The sequence below is a fragment of the Schistocerca gregaria genome, chromosome 1 (assembly GCF_023897955.1).
Source record: "Schistocerca gregaria isolate iqSchGreg1 chromosome 1, iqSchGreg1.2, whole genome shotgun sequence".
Taxonomy (NCBI): domain Eukaryota; kingdom Metazoa; phylum Arthropoda; class Insecta; order Orthoptera; family Acrididae; genus Schistocerca; species Schistocerca gregaria.
The window spans coordinates 1,069,759,967-1,069,786,819 of NC_064920.1; the positions used below are offsets into that span (position 1 = coordinate 1,069,759,967).

General features: G+C 36.7%; 1 protein-coding gene across 1 annotated transcript in view; it reads left to right on the forward strand.

Annotated features, from left to right (window-relative positions):
- The first annotated feature begins 1,870 nt into the window (after positions 1–1,870).
- The window catches only part of LOC126281586 (dynactin subunit 5), a 46,000-nt gene continuing 21,017 nt past the window's right edge, over positions 1,871–26,853 (forward strand). The window contains exons 1-2 of the mRNA XM_049980672.1: positions 1,871–2,032; positions 7,441–7,628. Of these exons, the coding sequence (XP_049836629.1) occupies positions 1,985–2,032; positions 7,441–7,628 (236 nt within the window). The 5' untranslated portion in view covers positions 1,871–1,984. The remainder of the gene's footprint in view (positions 2,033–7,440; positions 7,629–26,853) is intronic.

Here is a 26,853-nt window from a genome sequence, read left to right on the forward strand (position 1 = left end):
AACAAATACACAACCACCACTTCCTTTTTCTCTATTCTTTCAATATGCCCTTAAATGTTCCTCAAAGTCTCACTGCTGTCAGTTTCAGGATTTAATCAGCATTATGTGCCTAATATTAGACGAGATTCAATGCTTTCTAGGAGCCCTTCACACTCTACCACTTTGTTGTGAGTGTTTCAGCAGTTAATCACTATGATTTTTATACTCTTATCTGTGGGAGGTATTTTTTTGGCTCTTACACTGATACTTCTGGGTTTCCCACAGCTATCATTATCTGGATTGGATGGAGAATCACCTAATCTAAAAAACCCTTGTGTGCCCCCCACACACTATCAGCTGCCTGGTTGGCTGCCTCTGATTTGTAATGCACTCTACAACTCTCATCCCTATGGCACAGGTCTAGGAAGTCACAGCTTAGCTTGTCACAGAACACTCAGAGTCTCTGGTTCAAGCCTTCCACTAAGACTAAAAACCAGGGTGCCACAATCTGTTCAAGGGTCAGTGGTGCAGATTGTGAGCTTCTTAAACTCTCGACAGCCCTCCCAACACACACATTTGCCGCAGCTTCCAATCACTTGACAGTAGTGCTTCCAATCACTTGACAGTAGTCAGGGTGATTTCCGGTTTCTTATAAATAACATCTAGCTCATTCCCTGCCAGAGGAATGGCACAGATCTGAGAAGACATATAGGCAGTCATTTTTCCGTCGTTCTGTTTTGGAGTGGAACAGGGAGAGAAGATGCTAGTTGTGGTACGAGGTACCCTCCGCCACGCATGGTGGATTGCGGAGTACGTATGTAGACGTAGAGGATAGCAAACACAGTGGGGCTGCACGAGGCCTGATGCAATATTTTACCAAACAGTGAACAAATAACTTTAGACTAAGCTTGTCGAGTCTCTTTTAATTTACGAGTTTGATATACGGCAAATATAAAGTAGTCTCTTGGAATTTAAGTAATTTATAGCCAAAAAAGAAATATCTATTGCGCCAACAGCAAACTTGGTACAAGTTTTACTACTTCTCTGGAGCGTTTTTCTGGTTAAGGTCATTCACAATGTTTATGACATCATATATCTTGAACTGTGTGTTGTATAATGATTTAATTTTGTAGGTACATACAGTGGTATATGTGAACAGTCTGCAAAATATGTCGCGAATACAGGTAGTAGTAAATAAGAAATGAATGAACGTCACATCCGTTACGTAAATGAACAGCGAACGCGTATCAGGGGGTAATTTTTTTCCTTTGTCATTATTTGGACGGTATCGGCGAGAAAAAGTTTCATAGAGGTTTAAATTATGTGAAGGTTTTCGAAAACGGGAAAACAGCGTTTCTAGATAAATATCTAATGAATATAAAGTTAAAATTTGAGCCGCTTGCTGTGGTAGTTATTAACATAATTGCAGCCCGTTGTGCAAAAAACCGGTTTTGCAGTTTTCTCAGAAACGCCCATGAACAAATATCATTTTTAAATGCATAAGACACACACTAGATCACTCGTAATACAAAGGAATCACCGATTTGTTCAGTTTGACTAGGCTGGAGGAAGCTTGCAATATTTAAATTTTGCCCCTGTACTGTTGGCATACAAATGGTCGCTATGTCAAGGGCTAGCCAATTCCAAAACACTTGATCCCTCATGTGTCTCTTCAACAGAAGAAAATCCATTTTTGTTACATTTTGGAACATACTAGGTTCGTGCATGCACCAGTCCAGTAGCAGCAATATGCTGCCACACCACCGTCACTGTTGCCAACAGGCCATCGTCAATCGTGTGATGTGTGAATGTGAAATAATGAATACTGTGATACTATTGTCATTGTGATCCCTATCGACTCAACTTATGATACACGATTAATGTCGCGAGCATCGATGGATCGATTCATCTTGTATCGAAATATGTGTACTGTCAGTGTAAGACAGTAAATAGTGTCGAAGTGATTGTTGTGTGTTTGTTGTGTTGCTGAAGTCGAACATAATCAATGGAGTTGACAGATACATATTATAACAAGTCTGAATATGTCGAAACGGTAAATATTTTGGCTGCCCTGTGTTACTGTAGTTTTCTTATTCCATTGCATTGGGGCAACTGTCAGTTTCGAATCGGTTACGAGACAAAGATGTTGTTTCTAAATTTTACAATTACTGACTCTGTGTACAGACGAAAAAACAGAAAAATAATGTTTTTAAAGAATTTGTTTTTACCATCAAAAATTAATTTATCATTTTTGCTATTAACTCCGTGAATATAAATTTCTGCCTAGAATATAATGTTGTGCAGGTCCGGTTTGGGGTGCTGATGTTTCTCACAATATTAAGGGTAGAGTGACCATGTAGCTGAAGTCAGAGCTTTTCATAGCCTATACACAGCATACAACTCGTTCTCTAAGAGCAACTCCAGTGATGAAAACTTGTTTCTTTAATGTACATTCCCATTCCTTATTACATATATATGAATAATTTCCCATAGAGAGTCAGGTATGGAGAAGAACTACTGTGCGCTAATGACAGCATCACAGTGATTACAGATAAAAATTCAACACATTTAACAGAAAAATCCAATGAAATTCGCTGAGACGTCCACAAGTGATCACGAAAAAAAAAAGATTAATGTTAAATGTGAAGAAGACAAACTGTATAAACTTTTGATTAAGTTAAAAGCCAAGTTATACTACCTTAAAAGTAAACGGTGATGTACTAGAGTGTGTAACGGGTACCAAATTCTTGGGGATGAATGTAGATTGTCGATGGAAGTAGACATAATATGTGGGAAGTTTTTCAAAGAGGGTATCATCAGCATGTTAGGCTCTGCGAATCCTTGTCCATATATCCTGTCTCAGATTAGATTAGATTAGATTAATACTTGTTCCATAGATCATGAATATGACACTTTGTAATGATGTGGAACGTGTCAGGTTAGTGAAAGATGTCTGTACAAGATATTACATTACACAAAATATTGCATGACACTAATGCTTAAGTTAGTTTTTTTCCCTCCCTTAATTTATATCTAAAAATTCAGCCAATAAGTAGAAGGAGTTGTCATCTAGAAATTCTTTTAATTTATTTTAAATGTTGGTTGACTATCTGTCAGGCTTTTGATGCTGTTTGGTAGGTGACCAAAGACTTTTGTGGCAGCATAATTTACCCCCTTCTGTGCCAAAGTCAGATTTAACCCTGCATAGTGAAGATCATCCTTTCTCCTGGTGTTATAGCTATGCACACTGCTATTACTTTTGAATTGGGTTGGATTATTAACAACAAATTTCATAAGTGAATATATATACTGTGAGGATCCCTAGATCCTTAAATAGATGTCTGCAAGATGACCGTGGGTGGGCTCCAGCAATTATTGTGATTACACATTTTTGAGCAATGAATACTTTTCTACTCGGCGATGAATTACCCCAGAATATGATACCATACGAAAGCAGTGAATGCAAGTAGGCATAGTAAGCTAATTTACTGAGATTCTTATCACCAAAATTTGCAATAACCCTAATAGCATACGTAGCCGAACTCAGACGTTTCAGCAGACCATCAATGTGTTGCTTCCAGTTTAACCTCTCATCAATGGACACACCTAAAAATTTTGAAAATTCTACCTTAGCTACAGACTTCTGTTCAAAGTCTATATTTATTACTGGAGTTGTGCCATTTACTGTACAGAACTGTATATACTGTGTTTTATCAAAATTTAAAGAGAGTCCGTTTGCTGAGAACCACTTAATAATTTTGTGAATAACATCATTTACAATTACATCACTTAGTTCTTGGTTTTTGGATGTTATTACTATACTTGTATCATCAGCAAAAAGAACTAACTTTGCATCTTCATCAATATGGAATGGTAAGTCATTAATGTATATCAAGAACAGTAAAGGACCTAAGACCAACCCTGTGGGACCCCGTGCTTGATAGCCCCCCAGTTTGAGGAATCAGCTGTTGTATTAACATTACATGAACCACTTATTTCAACTTTCTGCATTCTTCCAGTTAAGTATTAATTAAACCATGTGTACACTGCCTCCCTCAAACCATAATGATTTAGCTTATCTAAAAGAATTCTATGATTTACACAGTCAAAGGCCTTTGAGAGATCACAAAAAATACCAAAGGGTGATGTCCGGTTATTCAGAGCATTTAATATTTGATCAGTGAAAGCGTATATAGCATTTTCTGTTGAAAAGCCTTTCTGAAAACCAAACTGACATTTTGTTAGTACTTTATTTTTACATATATGGGAGGCTACTCTTGAATACATTACTTTCTCAAAAATTTTTGATAGAGCTGTCAGAAGAGAGATTGGGCGATAGTTGTTGACATCCGACGTATCCCCCTTTTTATGCAATGGTTTTACAATGGCATATTTCAGTCTATCGGGGAAAACACCCTGCTCCAAAGAGATATTACATACGTGGCTGAGAATCCTACTTATCTGAGGGGAACAAGCTTTAAGTATGTTGCTGGAAATGTCATCAATTCCGTAAGAGCTTTTACTTTCCAGTGAGTTTATTATTTTACTGATTTCAGAAGGAGAGGTTCATGGAAATACAGTTGTTTCAAACTGCACAGGTATGGCCTCTTCTATTAGAAGACTTGCCTCTTCTAGTGAAGATCTAGATCCTACTTTCTCCACAACATTTAAAAAATGATTATTGAAAATATTTCCAATTTCAGATTGTTTGTTAGTACACTTGTCATTCAGTTTTATGGCACTAAAGTCTTCCTGTGCTCTTGGTTGCCCTGTTTCCCTTTCAATAATATTCCAAATTGCTTTAATTTTATTATCATAGTTACTGATCTCAGACATGATACACATGCTTCTGGACTTTTTATAACTTTTCTTAGTACCGCACAATAGTTTTTATAATATTGGACAATTTCGGGGTCAGTACTCCCTCTTGCTGTTAGATACAGTTCTCTTTTACAGTTGCAAGATATTCTTATTCCTTTAGTTAGCCAAGTTTTTTTTATATGTTTTCTTGGAATTATGTTTAACTATTTTCTTGGGGAAACAATTTTCAAATACCCTTAAAAATGTATCGTGAAATAAGTTATATTTCAAGTTTGCATCGGGTTCCATATACACTTCATCTCAGTCTAGCTCCTTTAGTCTTTCCCTAAAGTTTGCAGTATTTATATTGTTAACTGAACGCACTGCTTTGAAATTCTGATTTGATATACTGCATGGAGCTATGCCATGTACTGTAACTAGCTGTGCACCATGATCTGAAAGACCATTCTCAACAGGATAAGCATTTATGTCCTCCTTAAACTTATCTTGGTCTATAAAAAAGTTATCTATCAATGTCCTGCTGTTCTTTGTTATCCGAGTAGGAAAATCAATGACGGAGCACAAATTGAAAGAACTGAGTAATACTACGAGATCATTCTTCCTATCACAAAGTAGCTTCTTTGGATATATGGATTCAATCATAAGTTATGGGATAATATTTTGGGGAATAAGTGCTGGGAACATGCAGACTATTTTCAATATACAGAAAAGAGCTGTACAAATAGTAGAAACAGGGCACATTGTAAAGAGTTATTCAAAAAACTAGAAATTCTGATAGTTCTGTGTGAATACATCTATCACAACATAATGTACACAGAGTGATTCACAAATATATGCAAATATTTTGACATGTTATTCTACAATTAAAGCTGAAGAAAAAAGTTCATGTAAACATAGGTCCGCAAATGTTTAGTTACGGCTAATAAAAGATTTTGCCTGAAATTTAGCAACTTTGCTAATATGAAGCCATCACAGAACTATACGAGGTTAAAGTAAAGCACGATTTTCATTTATTTTGTTGTTACTGGTTTGATGACTAATAAAACATGTCCCACACATGTATCTGCAATACTTGCTTGTATTATGAATGCAATAGACAAAATTAAGAACAACCCTGTGAAACTGAAACAAGCAACAAAATTTGTTCATACACATAGAGCCTTGAACTGGATGGAGACATTTTGTAACATTTATTGTGAATTTGTATGTACACTGTACAACTTCCTTAACACTAAGCTTTTTTTCCCGGTTTAACACGAATTCACATATGCTATGGTATTAATAAATGCAGATTACCTGACACATTCATACAGTTTCAGTTAATGTTATTACCATCATTTTTCCAAAATTAAATTCTCTACTTTTTCTGCTCAAAACTTTGTGCAGTTGTCTGGAATTGAAAAACAAGTTGTGCCAAGTAGTTAATAAATTAAAAAAAATTCAAAATTATGTCTTTGCTTCTATGGATGTTCTGGAAAACTGCTGTAGATATATATGTCTGGGACATGTTTTATTAAATTCACCAGATCAATAACAAGAAAATAAATGGACATTGTGCTGTACTTTAATTTCGTACAGTTTTGCAATGGCTTCACATTAGCGAAGTTGCTAAATTTCAGGCAAAATCTTTTGCTACCCGTAACTCTGTAAGTAAACATTTGTGGACCTATGTTTATATGAACTTTTTTCTTTAGTTTTACTTGTAGAATAACACATTAAAATATTTGCATATCTTTGTGAATCACGCTGTATAAGAAAAATTCTAAATCTGTACACCACAAACATCCTTCTACATGACCATAAAACAAAATCCACACACTTTCTGCATATAATCAGAGGAAGCAATTGAAAAACTCAGTATAGTGTGTTATATCATGGAATAAAATTGTGCAGTAGACTGCTACAAGAAGTAAAAGACATAGATGATCCCACAACTTTAGCCAAAGGTGAAAAAAAATTTCACTAAATAATAGTTTCTATACTCAAAATGTATTCTTAAAGTAACTACAGATAGTAACTTAATGATCATTGTACTATGTATTACATTATCAGAAAATTAGGTCTAAGTATATGAGCTATAAAAACTGCATGAGAAATAATTTTTATAATAAATATTGACAAACATTTGACAACAGCCTTACAATGTGTATTGTTCAACAGATGAATCAATCAGTCATTATAGATTCAACCATTTGCCTTCTGAACTTGTATATTAACTTTTCTTCTTGCCGAATTTCCTCTTGAACTTGTTCCCTTTTTTATTAGAATGAAATAACATGCAGATGTATAACATGTCCATTTCTTTCCAATGACCAACTTGCTTGAAGATTAGAGAAGCATGCGGGCTTACTGGTTAAGTTTTGAGTGTGATAGTGGCCACATTCGAGATGATGGTTGTGGTGACAGATTGATGTGTAGTGCAGGCTGTTGTCTAAGTTAGGTTGGAAGGTGACAGTTTGTTTGGCAATTGGCAAAATTAATGAATGAATTTGAATACAAAATGAAGACTGTTGTAGATATGAACAGTTAAAAGGGATGGTGGAGACACTATATAACACATACTGCCAACTAAGAGATAATATAATTAAAGTCCAATCAAAGGTATTTCAAGGCTTCACATAAGACCTCTTGTACTTTCAGGCATCAGGAAACAAGGTTAGCAGGCAGACAGTTTTGTGTGGCTCACAAAACATAGTACTGAGTGGAAAAGTAATTGTTCAATCTGATGCCATAATTAGAGGAGATTTAGCTAATGTACGGGCAGGCCGGCATTGCATTATCAGTAAGCATGCAGTCATTCGACCACCATTCAAAAAATTCAGTAAAGGGTAAGTGCAAATTGATTATTAGCTTAAATAATTGTTGTTAAGAATTAAAAATAACATTGAAACCAATCTTTATTGTTGGTGTCTTGTCAATGAATGCATAAAGAACATATACATATGTGAAAAAGAACCACATACAAATACATATTGATTACAGTGTAAAACTCTAAATGGCTATTACATGTTTCCCTCTTTCTTAAAATTTTCCATATTAATAAAATTTCCTTTTGTAGCATTTTAAGTGTTTGCTTCTGCAGTTTTAGTTATACGTAATAGAGCCCTTACATCTATTAAAACAAGATATGTATATTCACAGAGATTGTAATGTAAAAATGGTACTTGTCTTCCTCATTTATGAAATATTTCACACTGTAATAACATTTGCTTTTTAAGTGTTTTACAATATTTTGATCTGTAGTTTTTGGCTTGTCGTGCATGAACTTCAACCATATTTTATAGCTTAGTTCAAAGCCTTGTAGGCTTCGTCAGTGACAAGGCAACATCTAGTCTGAAATGTGCTTTGTTTCATATTTAGTTAGTTATATGTTCCACAGATAATGTGAATGATTCTTTTATCAAAATGATGTGGAATGAAACATTTTACGATATATTTGTACATGATCAGCATCATCATTAGGAACACATTATTATTTTAGTCCTACCATGCAGGTACACTTGAAAAAGAGATTTTTCCAGTTTGTAAATAAAAATTCATCTATGGAATAGGAGGAGTTGCCCAGAAGAAATTATTTTAGGTTATATTTAAAACTTACTTTGCTACCTGTCAGTTAGCAGATTATTGGGCAAATGATCAAAAATATTTGTTGCTGCATACGGAACTCCTTTCTGAGCCACTGACGGCTTCAATAATGAGTCATGAATGTCATTCTTTCCTGTAGTGTTGTAGGTATGGACAATGTTCTCCTCAGATTGTGATGGATTATTTACAATGAATTTCATTAGCAAATATATGTATTGTGTGCCGGCCGTGGTGGTCAAGCGGTTCTAGGCGCTCAGTCCGGAACCGCGCGACTGCTACGGTCGCAGGTTAGAATCCTGCCTCGGGCATGGATGTGTGTGATGTCCTTAGGTTAGTTAGGTTTAAGTAGTTCTAAGTTCTAGGGGACTGATGACCACAGATGTTAAGTCCCATAGTGCTCAGAGCCATTTGAACCATATGTATTGTGATGGTGCAATTAAAATACCTAACTCCTTGGAGAGTTACCCACATGATAACTGCATGTGAACAGCACATATTATTCTTACAGCTCACTTTTGTGTGTAATCAGTACTTTCTTTCTGAGTGGCGAGTTAACCTAGAAAATGATTCCATAAGACATTAGGGATGAAAATATGCAAAATGTGTCAGGAGGTTGATTGATTTGTTTCCAAGATTAGTAATTATATGAAGAGAAAAAGTAGCTGAATTTAATCATTTGGGAAGCTCATTACTATGCTTCTTCTAGTTAAAGTTTTCATCAGTATGGGTACCCAAAAATATCTACGTCTACATACATACTCCTCAAGCCACATTATGGTACATAGTGGAGAGTACGTTCTGGCACTATTAGTCATTACCTTTTCTTGCAAATAGAGCAAGGGAACAATGGCCATATCTATGCCTCTATATGAATTCTAAATTTTCTTACCTTCGAGGTCCTTACACAAAATGTATGTCGGTGGCCGGAGAATCGTTCTGTAGATGACTACAAATGCTATTTTTCTACATTTTCCCACTAGTGTTTCAAGAAAAGAATGCCGTATTCCCTCCAGGAATTCTGATTTAAGTTCACAAAGCAACCCCGTAATACTCATGTTGAACATACCCATAATAATCACATGCTGCTTTAGCCTACCAGTAACAAATCTAGCAGACCGTCTCTGAATTGCTTCAAGGTCTTCCTTTAATATTACCTGATGCGCATCCTAAACACTCAAGTAGTACTAGAGAATTGGTCACACTAGTGTTGTATCGCTGATCTTCTTTATAGGTAAGCTGCACTATCCTAAAATTCTCAAAATAAACTGAAGTTGACTATTTGCCTTCCCTTTCACCATATTTACATGCTCGTTCCATTTCATATTGCTTTTCCATGTTATACCTAGATATTCAATCAACTTGACTGTACCACATATCACATTACTAATGCTGTATTCGAACATTATGGTATTGTCTTTGTACCCATTTGAGTAACTTAAATTTTTCTACGTGTAGAGCAAGCTTCCATTCATCACACCAGTGAGAAACTTTGTCTAACTGATATTGTATCCTCCTACAGTCACTCGATGATGACACCTTCCTGTTTGCCACAGCATCACTAGCAAACAGTTGCAGAGAGCTGCTCACTGTGTTCATCAGTTCCATATGCTCGCACCTTTCTTAACAGTCTGTGGTGGATCACAGTGTCAAATGCTTTCCAGAAAACAGGAAATATGGATCTGCCTGTTGACCTTCATCCATGGTCTGCAAGATATTGTGGGAGAAAAGAGCAAGCTGAGTTTCGCACAAGTGATACTTTCTAAATCTGTACTGATTTGTTGACAGAAGTTTTTCTGTCTCAAGGAACTCTATTGTATTCAGATAGAGAATATGTTCAAGAATTATGCAGCAAACCAAGTTGAAGATATTGGCCTGTACCTCACTAAGGGTAAGATAGATACTGCCAACAGGAAAATTAGAGAGACCTTTGGAGAGAAGAGAACCACTTGTATGAATATCAAGAGCTCAGATGGAAACCCAGTTCTAAGCAAAGAAGGGAAGGCAGAAAGGTGGAAGGAGTATATAGAGGGTTTATACAAGGGCGATGTACTTGAGGACAATATAATGGAAATGGAAGAGAATGTAGATGAAGACGAAATGGGAGATAAGATACTGCGTGAAGAGTTTGACAGAGCACTGAAAGATCTAAGTCGAAACAAGTCCTCGGGAGTAGACAACATTCCATTAGAACTACAGACGGCCTTGGGAGAGCCAGTCATGACAAAATTCTACCAACTGGTGAGCAAGATGTATGAGACAGGCGAAATACCCTCAGACTTCAAGAAGAATATAATAATTCCAATCCCAAAGGAAGCAGGTGTTGACAGATGTGAAAATTAGCGAACAATCAGTTTAATAAGTCACAGCTGCAAAATACTAAAGCGAATTCTTTACAGACGAATGGAAAAACTGGTAGAAGCGGACCTCGGGGAAGATCAGTTTGGATTCCGTAGAAATGTTGGAACACGTGAGGCAATACTAACCTTACGATTTATCTTAAAAGAAAGATTAATAAAAGGCAAACTTTCGTTTCTACCATTTGTAGACTTAGAGAAAGCTTTTGACAATGTTAACTGGAATACTCTCTTTCAAATTCTGAAGGTGGCAGGGGTAAAATATAGGGAGCGTAAGGCTATTTACAATTTGTACAGAAACCAGATGGCTGTTATAAGAGTCGAGGGGCGTGAAAGGGAAGCAGTGGTTGGGATGGAAGTGAGACAGGGTTATAGCCTCCCCCCCCGATGTTATTCAATCTGTATATTGAGCAAGCAGTAAAGGAAGCAAAAGAAAAATTCGGAGTAGGTATTAAAATTCATGGAGAAGAAATAAAAACTTTGAGATTTGCCAATGACATTGTAATTCTGTTGGAGACAGCGAAGGACTTGGAAGAGCAGTTGAACAGAATGGACAGTGTCTTGAAAGGAGGATGTAAGATGAACATCAACAAAAGCAAAACGAGGATAATGGAATGTAGTCAAATTAAATCGGGTGATGCTGAGGGAATTAGATTAGGAAATGAGTAAAGGAGCTATTTAGGGAGTAAAATAACTGATGATGGTCGAAGTAGAGAGGATGTAAAATGTAGACTTACAATGGCAAGGAAATCGTTTCTGAAGAAGAGAAATTTGTTAACATCGAGAATAGATTTAAGTGTCAGGAAGTCATTTCTGAAAGTATTTGTATGGAGTGTAGCCATGAATGGAAGTGAAACGTGGACGATAAATAGTTTGGACAAGAAGAGAATAGAAGCTTTCGAAATGTGGTGCTACAGAAGAATGCAGAAGATTAGATGGGTAGATCACATAACTAATGAGGAGGTATTGAATAGAATTGGGGGGAAGAGGAGTTTGTGGCACAACTTGACAAGAAGAAGGGACGGTTGGTAGGACATGTTCTGAGGCATCAAGGGATCACCAATTTAGTATTGGAGGGCAGCGTGGAGGGTAAAAATCGTAGAGGGAGACCAAGAGATGAATACAATAAGCAGATTCAGAAGGATGTAGGTTGCAGTAAGTACTGGGAATGAAGAAGCTTGCACAGGATGGAGTACCATGGAGAGCTGTATCAAACCAGTCTCAGGACTGAAGACCACAACAACAACAAGTTTGCAGGTCTGTTCTTTTACTCTTCTTAAGAATAGGAGTCATCTATGCCTTTTTTTCCAATTGCATGAGACTTTGTGCTGAACGAGAGGTTTGTGGTAAATGCAACATAAGTAAAGTGCTGTAGAATACTCTCTGTAAAACTGAATTGGGACTTATTTGTTTTCCACTCTTTCAGTTGCTTTTGTACACCAGGGATACCTATTACTATGTACTCCATGTGTGAGCCTTTGTGACGGTCAAACAATGGCATGTTTGTTCAATCCTCCTGCATGAATGATTTATTAAAAGCATAATTTAAAACTTCAGCTTTCCTTTTTTGTTGTCTTCTGTCGCTACATGTGTCTGGCCAGAATTTTCTTGGTTTCTCAGCAAGATCTTTTGCTGTGGTATGATGTTGGTAATTGTTGTATACTTCACGCATCCATCTTTTTACAGGTGCACAAGTTTCTGTTAACTTTTGCCTGTTAACATTTTGCACTTTTTTAAAAAAAATGGAGAGTGCAACAATCTCTGCTTCTTCAACATTTACCGAATTTTTTTATTAAATCACTGTGGGTCTTTTTTTGTCCTTAATCCATTTACTTGGCACACGTTTCTCCAGTGCCAATTTACAGTCAGTTTGACTTTTCCCATAATTCCTCTAGATGTCCATTATATTGGAACTAAATGGTATCCATTCATCGCCTAAGTGGAACGCTAACAACTACTTACCTGCTCTTTCTAGCAAAAGTACTGTCCTACTCTTCTTGATGAATTTATAAACTTCAGTAACCATTGTCACTGTGGTGACATCCTGATCACTAATCCCTGTCTCTATACTGTCATTGTCAATAAGGTCAGGCCTGTTTATAGCTTCAAGGTCTAAAATATTTTCATTGTGTGTAAGCTGTCAAACTAACTGTTTGAGATAGATTTTGGAAAACGTGGTCAAAATTACTCCACAAGACTCTTTGCCCATACCATTTGCAATGAATCCATAGACATTCCAATGTATCCTGGGTATGTTAAAGTCGCCTCCAACTAATATTGCATGATCTAGATATTTCCGCTCTACTCAGCGTAGACTTTCTTTGAATGATTCTAAAACTGTCACAGTCGAATTGGGTGGCCAGTAAAAACATCCAATAATTTACTTGAGTTTGCCTAGATTTGTTACTCACATCTAGATAAGTCCACAGCCAGACTCAGTTTTGACCTCGATATACACAATATTTTTGTCGACTGCAGTGAATACTCCCCCTGCTCTGACATCCAATCTGTGTTTACAATGTAAGTTCCATGCCTATCTAAATATTTTGGCATTTTCTTCCTCGTGTTTCAGCCAGCTTTCGGTTCTGAGAATAATTTGAGTGTGACAACTTTCCTGAATAGCAGTAAATTTGGGAACTTTGTTAAGAATACTTTTTTTGTTAGGTAGTGAAGCTTGTAATCTCCTCCCTCTTTCCTTATTCCATCTATTGTCCACATTAGTCTTTTATCTAGATTTGAGAGGAGTGAAGATTACAGTAAACTTTCTAGTTTACTTAGCTTTTCATGTAGAGTTGGCTCCAGTTCTTCTTGTCTAGGGGTCTGATTCGTGAAGCTGAAAATGTCACATTTTAGATCCACATGGTTGAATTGGTCTAATGAAATTTGATAGACTTTTGATTTTTCACAATAACAAAGCCGAAATTACATTGTTCACATAAAATACAGAAATACGTCCGATCACATCAAAGGCATGCTACAACTTTCACACTCTGCAGAAATAACCATATTCCAAAGGGTTTACAATTTTTCGAAACAAATGAATTTCTTCTAGTTTCGTTGCATTATTACTTTCGATTATTATTACATAAATGAATCCAGAAATAAATGTAGTTAACAGTACAATATTGCATAATTAGTAAGAGAAATTTTAAGTGTGCCAGTTGTTCGTAATTTCAAATGTTTCTAAAAAAAAAAAAAATGCTTTTAACTGTACATTCAGAACTAGTACTTATCGATTATAACATCGAGACAAAAACATTTTATAAAGTAATACATTTTCATAAATTTTAGTTTGAAATATAACGTACTGTGTATAAAATTTTATGAAAGTTTTTAGAAAAGCAACTGAGATAATATTGACCTGTCCAAAACTCGAAAAATAATATTGGTATCAACAACTACTGTTGAGGAAAAGCAATGCTAGAGGAGAGTGTCCTGCTACAGTGAGTTGTTGCAAATTGTGTCTGCTTGCATCCCACGAGCAAGGCTGGCAGTCTTCACCAGTTCTGCCAGTTGCCCATACGAACAGAGGTTGGCCTCAGAACCCAAGCGACAGACATCGTTGGTGCCAGTGTGAGCCACAACTTGTGGGCAACTGCACTGTACACCCTCAACAGCTGCAGGCAGGGCCTCCTCCACATCTCAGATGAGGCCCTCCAGCAGCCCACATTGGACTTCTTTCCAACCCTGGATGGTATTTCCATAAGGGCTCCATAATGCACCTAACATTAGGGATCCGGGACACTATTATGCACCTAACATTGGTGACACTGATAATTAATTAGCAATCTCCTAACCCTGTGTGCCTGCTCAGACACTGCTGTCTGCTCATGGAGTGAATTGGCGAGACTAGACAACCAGCCTCTGGGTTGACTGCCCAACTCGAGCGATATGAATGTGTTACAACCTGTCACCCATCCTATGGGGAATGCAGATCCTCACGTCGGGGATACTGCAAAGTGCCTTTGCAGCAGAGTGTATGGGCTAAACAAGCAACACCTGAGATGTCCAATGTGATGCACCAGATTCTCAGCCACCACTGCATCTTGAGGTAGCAGCCTGAAGACATATAAGAATGGCCACAAGCACCTTCAGCTGTTTGCGAACTGGGGCCAGCTCCTCCTGTGTCCTCGCACAGTATGCACACATCCTATCCATCCTAGTACTACTCATGTAAGAATTAAATATAACAGCACACTGGGAAACCTAAATGTGTAACTTCCTACTCTCCTGATGTGTCGTCCATGGAAGGCACCATGTTACTGAGATGTTTAGCTGGCTGTTCAAAAGAAATGACAATTGCACTACAGACTCCATGAGTCTACAATTCACAGTTACTAAAATGCAAAACTGCTCCACTTAAATACAAAACCACACAAGGAATTTAAGAATTAAGCTATGGAGGCTCACAGAGAAAGCTAAATAAGTAACTTGCTACACTTCTGGTGTGTCATTAGTGGCAGCTGTAGCTTTACTAAGCTGAGACAAACGGCTGCTGGCTGCATGAGTGTAAACTTAACAGTTAGCATTCTACCCTGTTTACTGGCTTGTGTTCATGTGCTACTGCACTTATTGGTACAACTATTTAGTAACAGCATTGAATATAGCATGTTTTTTCAAAATTTAGGGAGAGTCCTTTTGCAGACAACCACATAATAATCTTTGAAAAGCATCGTTAACCATCTCTGCTATTGCCTTCTCTATAGTGAGGTATATTATAACACAAATATTTTCTGCCAAAAGTACCAGTTCTACTCGTTGAATGTTAAGTGGAATATCATTCACATATATAAGAAATAGCAGTGCAACTAAACTGAATGCTGTTGGACATTCTTTATGATTACTTCTTAGTTACTAAAATTTTCTACTCTACCAACATTGTTTGAGTTATTCTGCACAAAATTTTGCATTTTGTTTGTTACGTGTGATCAGACCAGTTGTATATAACATAATCTACTCAATAAAACACCTTGGAATGATCATAAAAAAGTTCCAAGTGGCAACATTTTATTGTTTAAGGCTTGTAATATTTAGTCAGTGACTGTATGAATAACATTTTCAATTGAGCAAACCTCCTGGAATCCAAAGTGTGATATTCTAAGTAAATTGTTTCACCCTAAAAATGAGACTACTCTTCAGTAGATTACTGTTTTTAATATTTTGGAAGACATGTCAGTAAGGAAATTAGACAATAATTATTTAAGTCTTTCTTGTCACCTTTCTTCTAAAGACGTTTAACAAATGTGTATTTTAATCTGTCTGGGAAATTTCCTTGTCCTAGTGATGTGTGTTATATGTATCACTAAGAGCATGAGTTATTAAGTTATAAAAACTTTTCAGAACTCTGTTTGAAATTCCATCAACAATTTTATTTTTAGAATGTTTATAGTTCTCTTAATTTCAGTGAAAGATGTTGGTGCTACTTCTAGTTGTTTGAAGTTTTGTCGAATGACATTTTTAATATATTCTCTTGCTTCTTGACTGAACCATTTACCTAATCCTATTTCTGCTGCTACATTTAGAAAATGATCGTTAAAAGTACTAGCATATGTAAATTATCAGTCACAACATCGTCATAATCATGTCTTCCTTCAAAATGTTCTGGGTTTTTCAGCTCAAGGAGCAGTGTTTGTGTATAAAGATACAAGAAATTGTTATTAAGTCAAGATTTTTGAGTAATGGTTTGCATGGTTGGCTATTGTTTGTTTCTGTCATAATTCAGATGATTTTTTTTCTGTAGCTAGAACATTCTGAAGAGATTTCCTTTTTCGACACCCAAAAAATTATTTTGTGTCTAACAACTGAAATAAAATAAGCATGATAAACAATTTTCTTAACAGCTAAGTCAGTTACATTATTTTGGCTCTTGTTGCATAAACAAAACTGTTTAATCGCTTCACTCAGCAATCCACATGATTACTCTATGACAAGTTTTGGCTGTATATCTTTATCCTTTTTGGAGGGGGGAGGGGAGGGGGAAAAAACCTTATAAATGTTCAGAATGTACAAATTAATTTGTGATGTGAATGTAAAATGACTCTTTCTACATCATTAACATTTATTGTGCAAAATGATCTATGGAACATGAAACTAACTTTGTAGTAACTCCATGAAATTTAACAGAGCTTTCAGTGATGAGGTCTTCGTCCTTGGATTTTAACTGTGATTTATGTTCAAAGTTTGTTTGGTCCTGAAAGATACAGTAGATATTTTTGTAATATGCAGTTTCATAGCATTATTATTTATCCAAGTTTCAAGTTCCTGAAGGGCTTGTTTTGGATTCTGTGCTAGTACTTCATTGTCTTCACAGTGTGTTTCTGCTGTTGAGTCATCTGCATACAGAATTGTTTCAGTGTTGTTGTATATGGCATGTCGTTTATGTTATGGACCTAATATGGATCACTGGGATATGTCTGCTTGTATCTTCTTCCAGTTGTTATATTTTTCTGATTGATTACACACTGTTTGCGCAAATATTTAATTTAAAAAATTGATAATATTTGGGCAGAAATTCTCATCTTGTCTGTCCTTTTGTGGATAGATCAAACTTCCACTTATTTTAACATGCCGGAAAAGCAGCCCTCGTCAAACAATTGATTTATGACATGGCGGAGTTGGGATGCAATATTATGACATTGCTAGTGTTATTTTTGTTGGAATTTTACCGCAGCCCACAGATTTAAGATGTTAGCCACATCATGACAGAACTCGAGTAAATTTAAATTCTACGGATCTGTATTGCATTGTACTGGAATTTATATGAGGAGTGGAGAAATCAAACAATGGAAAATCCAAGATGGAATGTAACAATATTATGAAAATTGAAAGTTGCCACTCACCGTGCAGCTGAGATGCTGAGTCACAGATAGGAACAACAAAAAGACTGTCACAAATAAAACTTTGGACCAATAACGCCTTTGTCAAAAATAGACGACACACACAAACGCACACACACTCTTGCAGATGCAGCTTGCGCACACATGACTGCAGTCTCAGGCAACTGAAGCCACACTGCGAGCAGCAGCACCAGTACATGACTGGAGTGTTGACTGGGTGGGGGTAGGGAGGAGCCTGAGGTGGGGATAGTAGGGTAGGGGTGGCAGACAGTGCAGTGCTCTGGGGAACACACAGACAGGGACGAGGTGGAGAGAGGATGGGGCAGCTATGTGCAGTAGGGAGGATATACGGTGGGCAGGGGAGAGATGGGGAGGAGGGGGGGGGGGGTAGTGGAAAAGGAGGGAAGTAAAAAGACTGGTTGACTTGGTGGAATGACGGCTGTGTAATGCTGGAATGGGAACAAGGAAGAGGCTGGATGGGTGAGGACAATGACTAATGAAGGTTGAGGCCAGGAGGGTTACGGGGACCTAGGATATATTGCAGGGAAAGTTCCCACATGCGCAATTCAGAAAAAACTAAGGACACACAGAATGTAACACAGTGGTTGCAGCTTAGCTTATAGATCACATGACTGGTTTCACAGGTAGCCCTGCGTTTGATGGGATAGTTGATGTTGGTGATTGGACTGGAGTAGATGGTGGTGGGAGGATGTATGGGACAGGTCTTGCATCTAGGTCTATTACAGGGGTATGAGCCTTGAGGTAAGGGGTCGGGAGCAGGGGTTGTGTAGGTATGGATGAGTATAGGTTTGGTGGACAGTGGAATAACAGTGTGGGAGGGATAGTGGGCAGGACATTTCTCATTTCAGGGCACGACAAGAGGTAATCGAAACCCTGTCGGAGTACGAAATTCAGTTGCTCCAGTCCTGGCTAGACTGAGTTACAAGGGGAATTCTCCTCTGTGGGTGGACGGTAGGACTTCGGTAGGTGGTGGTAGACTGGAAAAATCAGGCATATTTTTTTGGTACAAGGTTGGAGGGATAATTACCTACGGTCTGTGAAGGCTTCAGTGAGACCATCGATATTTTTCGAGAGGGACCGTTTGTCACTGCAGATGCGATGGCCGTGGGTGGCTTGGCGGTATGGAAGGGACTTCTTGGTATGGAGCGGGTGGCAGCTGTCGAAGTGGAGGTATTGCTGGTAGTTAGTAGGTTTGATATGGATGGAGGTACTGATGTAGCCATCTTTGAGGTGGAGGTCAGATCAGTAATTTTCTCTGAAATTATAAAGTACCTATTTAATTCTGCACAGATCTGTTTGGTGTCTGTAACAGTTTCCACATCAGTTTCTAGTTTAGGGTTAAAATCAGCAGTTTTCTTGGTACCTACTTGAGTTGTGACAATCTGCAATACGGCATTTGATTTGTTTATGGCATTTGAGATGAGCTTACTGTTTGTCATTTGCTTTGGCTGTTTAATAAGTTTGCCAAATATTCTTTTGTATTTGTTTACATATATGAGAAACTCTGTATCACAGTTGGTCTTTGCTTCCATGTGAAATTTCCTCTTTCTGTTGCTAGAGATCTTGATGATTTCAGTTATACCTGAGCTTTTTGTACTAGATTTTTCACAAACTGTTATGAAAGGAAAACATTCATTGAATACACTCATGATTTCTGATACAGAAGCTTTGTAATTAGTGTGTACTAAACACTGGTTGCTGAATTACCAAGAAGTTTCATTCAAGTTTGAGACAAGTTCACATTTTGTCTTAAGTTCCTGACTCTTTTCACTGCATATTTATTTAAATTTGCAGTGACACAAACAGGACTGATTGGTCAGGTATCGTCAAGTCTAAAATGAACTTTCACATAGCATCATAATTGACATTGCTGACAGTATTACCGATTCACATTGGAGTAGATCTGTTATTGCTCTAGTGCATTCATAAAAATTTAGTATTAGGTCTTTTGTAGATAAAAGTACATAAGAGAAATGGCAGATCTGTCATCAGCTTTTATATCTGTATTGGAAGTAAGCTTAAGTAATGAACTTACAACTTTTTTTGCAAATATAGCTGTTTCTGAGATGTGCTGCTTAACCTTTCATTGTACATGTTAACCGTTTTATTGGAGATCTAAGGGAAATGTCAAGTACAAGTACAAACAAGTTTACATGTGATGTACAATGAAAAATTAACTGTCTATGCAGGTTATAAACATCAGATGAAGAAACAGTTTATCAACTTTGATATATATATCTTGTATAGGAGGAAAATTAATTTAGCCTTCAAAGTTGCTTGAAAGATTCACAGGATTTTATCACAATATTAACAAGGATAGTGAAATGCAATGTTTTGAAACATTGAAGTTGTTTTTGGATTGGGGGGTGGGGTTAGGAGAGAGGTACTGGAGGAATGGAAGTTGTGAGAGCCGGATCATGCATGGATAGCTCAGTCAATAACATTGTCAGTGTAAGGCAAAAGATCTGTGTTTGATTTCTGGTGAACCACACAGTTTTAATCTGCCAGGAAGTTTAATTAAGGTTATAGCTTTTCATTATATTCTTTGTAAGCAATATAAAAAAAGATTTAAAAAATTAAGGAAAAAGAAAAAGACATTCTACAATTTGACTGCCTTGAGGCATTCCCATAACCTTACTTGGTGCTGAATTTCCTGCTTATAAGTATTGGAGTATAGCTACAGACATAGAAATGAACAGTACATGTTTAAGTCATGCCTGGCGATATTACCTCCATATTTTTACGTTGTCATTTAATTGTGTTGTTGCTCCAGTATTCAGTGTCCTCTGCCATGAAGAAAATTGCAACATCGACCCTATTCCAGTTTCCAACACTTCACTTATGATCTACCAGTGTGTCCCTGTTTCATAGGGTGTTATTTCTTGGCTAGAAGAGAATTTGTATGTACATACTTCTTCTGAGAACTATAACTAAAATAAAAGTTTTATTTTATTATTGAAGGTTGCTGTGTTCATCCAAACCTAGAAAATAAGAATTCTGTCATAAAATGAGGTGATGCAGTGGTAAGCTCATTTGACTCAAAATCAGGAGTGCACTTCAATCCCTTGTGGTACTATCCTGTTTGACTTTTTCCATGTGATGCTAATGTTTGACTCCTGAGGCTGGGGCATTTACACCTGAGGCAGTGGAACCACTACCTAAAAGGTCAGTGAAAGGTGTCACTTAATAAAGAAGCTGTCAGCAACGAAGCTGTCAGCAACCCTATTTAACATGTTTAAAAGGTAAGCGGACCAGACATCCTTTCCATCCGTCTGTGTACCTCTCAAGCTAAGTTAATTCTCCTATTCATCTGGCAGTTGAGGAGCAATCTTATCATCATCATCATACACTAACAGCAAGCCTTGTTGATGAAGCCATTCTTCTCTCTCCCTCACCATCTTTACCATTTGGCTGTAGTTGCAGCAGTTTATCCACCTGATATAATATAAATGTTCCTTGCCTCCCTCTTTATTTTTTTCCCATAATTTTTCTTTCTAAGATGGTTTTTTATGAAGTTGTTATATCAAATTACGTGTTCAGTTACTTTAGTCTTTCTTCTTTGTGTTATGTTAATCAAAGTTCACTTCTCATTAATATATTTTAGTGTTTGTTAATTAGATTTTCTTTTAATCCATAGTTTTTTTCTGTCTCTTCTCCAGTCAAAGTGTCAGTGGGTTTCCTTCTGTGTGCTGCTGTTGGCAGTTTGTTTCCATTGGTCTTAGTTAATCAGGGTGGTAGTATACAGTAGCCAGTCAGAATTGCTGATCTGATGACTTGTTTTGGCAGAAGATACAAATTCATTATGTACCATGGGGGGGGGGGGGGGGCTGATGATTATTGATCTGGCTATTATGGATTAAAAGTTGGTTATTGGTTTTTGTATGTATTTCTTGTATTGTATGTTTCTTGGAATATGACAGGATTTTTTGGAAAATTGTTTCATATTCCAATGTTATAGTTTGTATGTGAGTTGACGAAGCCAACAAATGTGACTACCGGTAGAGGAAAACTGGCTTTGGTGATGGACTGCTCTGTACTGTAGCTCAGTGATCATTTCAAAATCTTTGTGGCATATTTTCAAAAAGTCCCAGTTTCCAAGGTTTTGGTTATGCCCGAACCTGAGTACAGTTAAAATTTTGCAGAATATTCTGTTTTATATGACAATGTTCTGCACAATATATTTGATTGTGCCTCCATGTAATTTCATGCTGATGTTTATCGATGCTGTATTCTCATTGCTGCCGCCATCTTGTCTAATCATCAGAGTTGTTATTTATTGTAGTCATTGCCCACCATTTGCCACACAAATAGCATTCAGCTGCAATGCAGCGGAAACATCATTTACTGTGGTAATTGTCCATCATTTGCCACACAAATAGCAGTCAACTGCAGTGCAGCAGAAAAGCGACCATCACCATAAGTGCACTTTTATCTGATTCTCCACATCTGCATAACTGTTGCTTCCGATTTTTCTCTTTTCTTGTTTCCCCCATAGTCAATCTTATAGTTTAAAATTCTCCAAGGAAAGGTATTGTTGAATCTATTCCTTATTTCTTTATGAAGGTGGTTGTGCATTGTTAAATGAGGGCTACTCTTGCTTACTGAAGGCTTCTTTTAGTCATAGTCGTTTTCATTTTAAGGGGAGTTGGAACACCCTATCCCAACAACGTTAAATTTAGTGACTTGGCTTCCCTTCATTTCAGGAACCACTGTAGCCATTGACATGAAATCTTTACAGGACATTAAACTCTATGTTCTGAGTCTACTGAACTACAATAATTGCATTTCAGCCGCTGCTTTCGGAAATACAATTTTTTAATTACCCGGTTAAAATTTTGTCTACTTTTTTGTATGTTATCCTAAATAATTTTAATTATACATAACATTATGTTCTTCTTGTAGTTCAGTAGACTCAGGATATGTACATTATTACTCCCTGAAAATTTGCATACTCTATTTGAAGTGGTTTCTGAGATTTAGTGGAAGATGCAACAGAAAGATTTAGGGATAAATGCAACAGAAAATGTAAATTTTCAAAAATGGCTACAAAACTTTCAAAAGACTGTGACTCAATATCTGCTTATTTTTTTAATTTTTAGTCACTCAGAAGCACTCTTCACCAGAATGTATATCATCCTCTTGATCTTTTTCCAAGTTTTTTCTTCTTTTCTTCTTTCTGGACTCCTTAGTGTGCTACATACTCTACTTGATCAATGTGAACCTTGTCCATCCGTTCAAGTTCTCTGATGCAGTCTGCTCCAGGATTAATTCCCATATGCTGTACCACTTTCACCCTACCAATGTTTCAATCATTAAAAGCAATAACAGCATCACTGACCTCCCACTTTAGTGTCTTCATTCCAACAAAAACATTTTTTGGTAAGCGATTGCATATAAGATTATTGAACGACTCACTGGGTTTTTGAGTCTGATCATGCAGATACTTCTTCAGTAACACACGATTTGCCAGGTCTCTGTAAATATGTTTTATGATATCCATGACTGCTGCAGGGATGGAATGCTTATGGCTGTATGATTGTTTGAGTACTGGACATTGTGGTAATTGCACCATGAATCAGGTCCAGAAGGGCAAAGATGGTGTACTGGTTTTTCATCAGTTTACAGTCTGTGGAAGAAGGTAGCCCATACTGACTGCTTTCCAACAAATCCTCAGTGTTATTTCTAATAGCTATTCCATAATACAGCTGAATTTCATCAATCATTTTGTCTGTCAGCCTGCCTCTTATGGTTTTACCATCAGAAAGTTTCTTGTCTCTCAAACATTTTTTTTCAACTTCCTCAACCTGGCGCCCATCCTCTTCTGGGCATGACCAACACGTTAACCTTTATAACACAGCAGTCCACAGCCTTCTATATAAAAAAACTACCAATTTCATTAGATGTTGAAGTAATCCATGTAAAAATGTTAACATTAAAAAAATAAAATACTTCCCATGTGAGTTTATAATATATATATATATATATATATATATATATATATATATATATATATATATATATATATATTATAGAAAGAAACTTCCACATGGGAAAAATATATTAAAAACAAAGATTCCAAGACTTACCAAGCGGGACCAGTAGATAGGTACAATAAAAAAACACAGAAACACACACACAAAATTTTGAGCTTTCGCAACTGGCGGTTGCTTCCTCAGGAAAGAGGGAAGGAGAAGGAAAGATGAAAGGATGTGGGTTTTAGGGAGAGGGTAAGGAGTCATTCCAATCCCGGGAGCGGAAAGACTTACCTTAGGGGGAAAAAAAGGACAGGTGTACACTCGCACACACACACCTTTGTATGTGCGGATGGATATGTGTGTGCGTGCGAGTGTACACCTGTCCTTTTTTCCCCCCTAAGGTAAGTCTTTCCGCTCCCAGGATTGGAATGACTCCTTACCCTCTCCCTTAAAACCCACATCCTTTCGTCTTTCCCTCTCCTTCCCTCTTTCCTGAAGAAGCAACCGTCGGTTGCGAAAGCTAGAAATTCTGTGTGTGTGTTTGTGTGTTTTATTTATTGTGCCTATATACCGGCGCTTTCCCGCTTGGTAAGTCTTGGAATCTTTGTTTTTAATATATTTTTCCCATGTGGAAGTTTCTTTCTATTTTATTTACATCATATATATATGTATATATATAATGACGATGTAAATAAAACAGAAAGAAACTTCCACATGGGAAAAATATATTAAAAACAAAGATTCCAAGACTTACCAAGCGGGAAAGCGCCGGCAGACAGGCACATGAACAAAACACACAAACACACACACAGAATTACGACCTTTCGCAACTGGCAGTTGCTTCGTCAGGAAAGAGGGAAGGAGAGGGAAAAATGAAAGGATGTGGGTTTTAAGGGAGAGGGTAAGGAGTCATTCCAATCCCGGGAGCGGAAAGACTTCCCTTAGGGGAAAAAAAAAGGACAGGTGTACACTCGCACACACACACACACATATCCATCCGCACATACACAGACACAAGCAGACATATTTAAAGGCAATGTGCGGATGGATATGTGTGTGTGTGTGTGCGAGTGTACACCTGTCCTTTTTTTTTCCCTAAGGGAAGTCTTTCCGCTCCCGGGATTGGAATGACTCCTTACCCTCTCCCTTAAAACCCACATCCTTTCATTTTTCCCTCTCCTTCCCTCTTTCCTGACGAAGCAACTGCCAGTTGCGAAAGGTCGTAATTCTGTGTGTGTGTTTGTGTGTTTTGTTCATGTGCCTGTCTGCCGGCGCTTTCCCGCTTGGTAAGTCTTGGAATCTTTGTTTTTAATGTATATATATAATGATGTAAATAAAACAGAAATATATATATATATATATATATATATATATATATATATATATATATATATATACGAAAGGTCGTAATTCTGTGTGTGTGTTTGTGTGTTTTGTTCATGTGCCTGTCTGCCGGCGCTTTCCCGCTTGGTAAGTCTTGGAATCTTTGTTTTTAATGTATATATATAATGATGTAAATAAAACAGAAATATATATATATATATATATATATATATATATATATATATATATATATATATATATATATATACGAAAGGTCGTAATTCTGTGTGTGTGTTTGTGTGTTTTGTTCATGTGCCTGTCTGCCGGCGCTTTCCCGCTTGGTAAGTCTTGGAATCTTTGTTTTTAATGTATATATATAATGATGTAAATAAAACAGAAATATATATATATATATATATATATATATATATATATATATATATATATATATATATATATATATATATATATCATTTTATTTGGAAAATTGCAAATCTTATAATGGGATAAAAATATGAAAAAAAATTCCAATCTAACTCCCCTTAATATCCATTATACTTCTCCTGTCATCTGCTATTTTACTTCCCAAATAGCAGAATTCATTTACTTGTATTAGCATTTTATTTCCTATATTAGTGATTGCTCTTACTTGTCTGTCTGATGTACCTGTTACCATTATTTTAGTGTTATTTGTGTTTATTTTCAATTTGTGGATATCCAAGACATCACACAAAATTTCTAACACATAGGTGAAGTTGTTTTCAGAATCTTCTAAGACTATTATATCATCAGCAAATTGAAGGAATTGTATTTATTTACGATTAATTTTGATCACTGTGGTACTGCTTTTCATTTTCTGTATTATGTATTCTAAAATAAGTTAAATCAATATGGAGAGAGAGGGTAGTCTTCTTATCCTAGTCTCCTTCTAGTTCTATGGACATCTATGTATGTACTCTTGTTTTTGTATAGAGATTGAGAATCAGTCTTTTCTCTCTCCAGCCTATTCCAGTTTTATACAGTTTTCCAAACAGTACCTTCCAGTCCACTTACTCAAAAGCCTTCTTGAGGTCAATGAGTGTGGCATAAGTTTTATTGTTCATCTCAGTTCTTCATAGTGCCATTAAAGCTTGCTTGGTTCCTTTTCATTTCGTAAATCGAAATTGGTCTCATCCTAGATGTTGGGTTGTTTAACTTTTAATATTTTCTTAACAGTACTGACTAGAAGTTTTGAAGCATGTATTAGTAATGCTAATACTCTATAATTTGAGCAATCATCACCATTTCCTTTCTTAGCTATGGTAATTGTTGTATAAATTTAATTGGTAGTGTTCCATCCTCGTAGCAGTCAGACATAAGTGTTACCTTTTTTTACCTCTAATTATGTTGCTGCAAGTTCTGCATTTAAACTGTAGTTTAAATTAAAGAGGATCTTTTACTAATATTGGAAAAAATCAATTATGTGAAAAAAAGTTTCATTAAAATATTTAAAAAATGTAGACCAATGGATGTCTAAAATTTTAAAAGGGATAAAATAGTATATTATAAAAGTGGAAGTAAAATAACTAAAACTGAATTAGTGTGTTGAAATATTAAAAGTGTTAAACATAGAATATAAATAGTAAAAGACATAAAGATTGTAAAATTATAGAGTCAGGCTTGGGTAGCTCAATCAATAGAGCAGTGGCAAAGGTTCTGAGTTCGAGTCTTAGTTCGGCACACAGTTTCGATCTGCCAGGTAGTTTCATATCAGCGCACGCTGCATTGTAGAGTGAAAAACTTATTCTGGCTGTGGCTAAGCCTTGTCTCCACAGTATTCTTTCTTCAAGGGGAGCAAGACCTGCAAGTTTTACAGGAGAACTGTTGTGAAATTTGGAAGGTAGGAGATTAGGTACGGTTAGAAATTAGGCTTTGAGAATAGGTCATGAATCATGCTTGGGTAGCTTAGTTCTTAGAGCA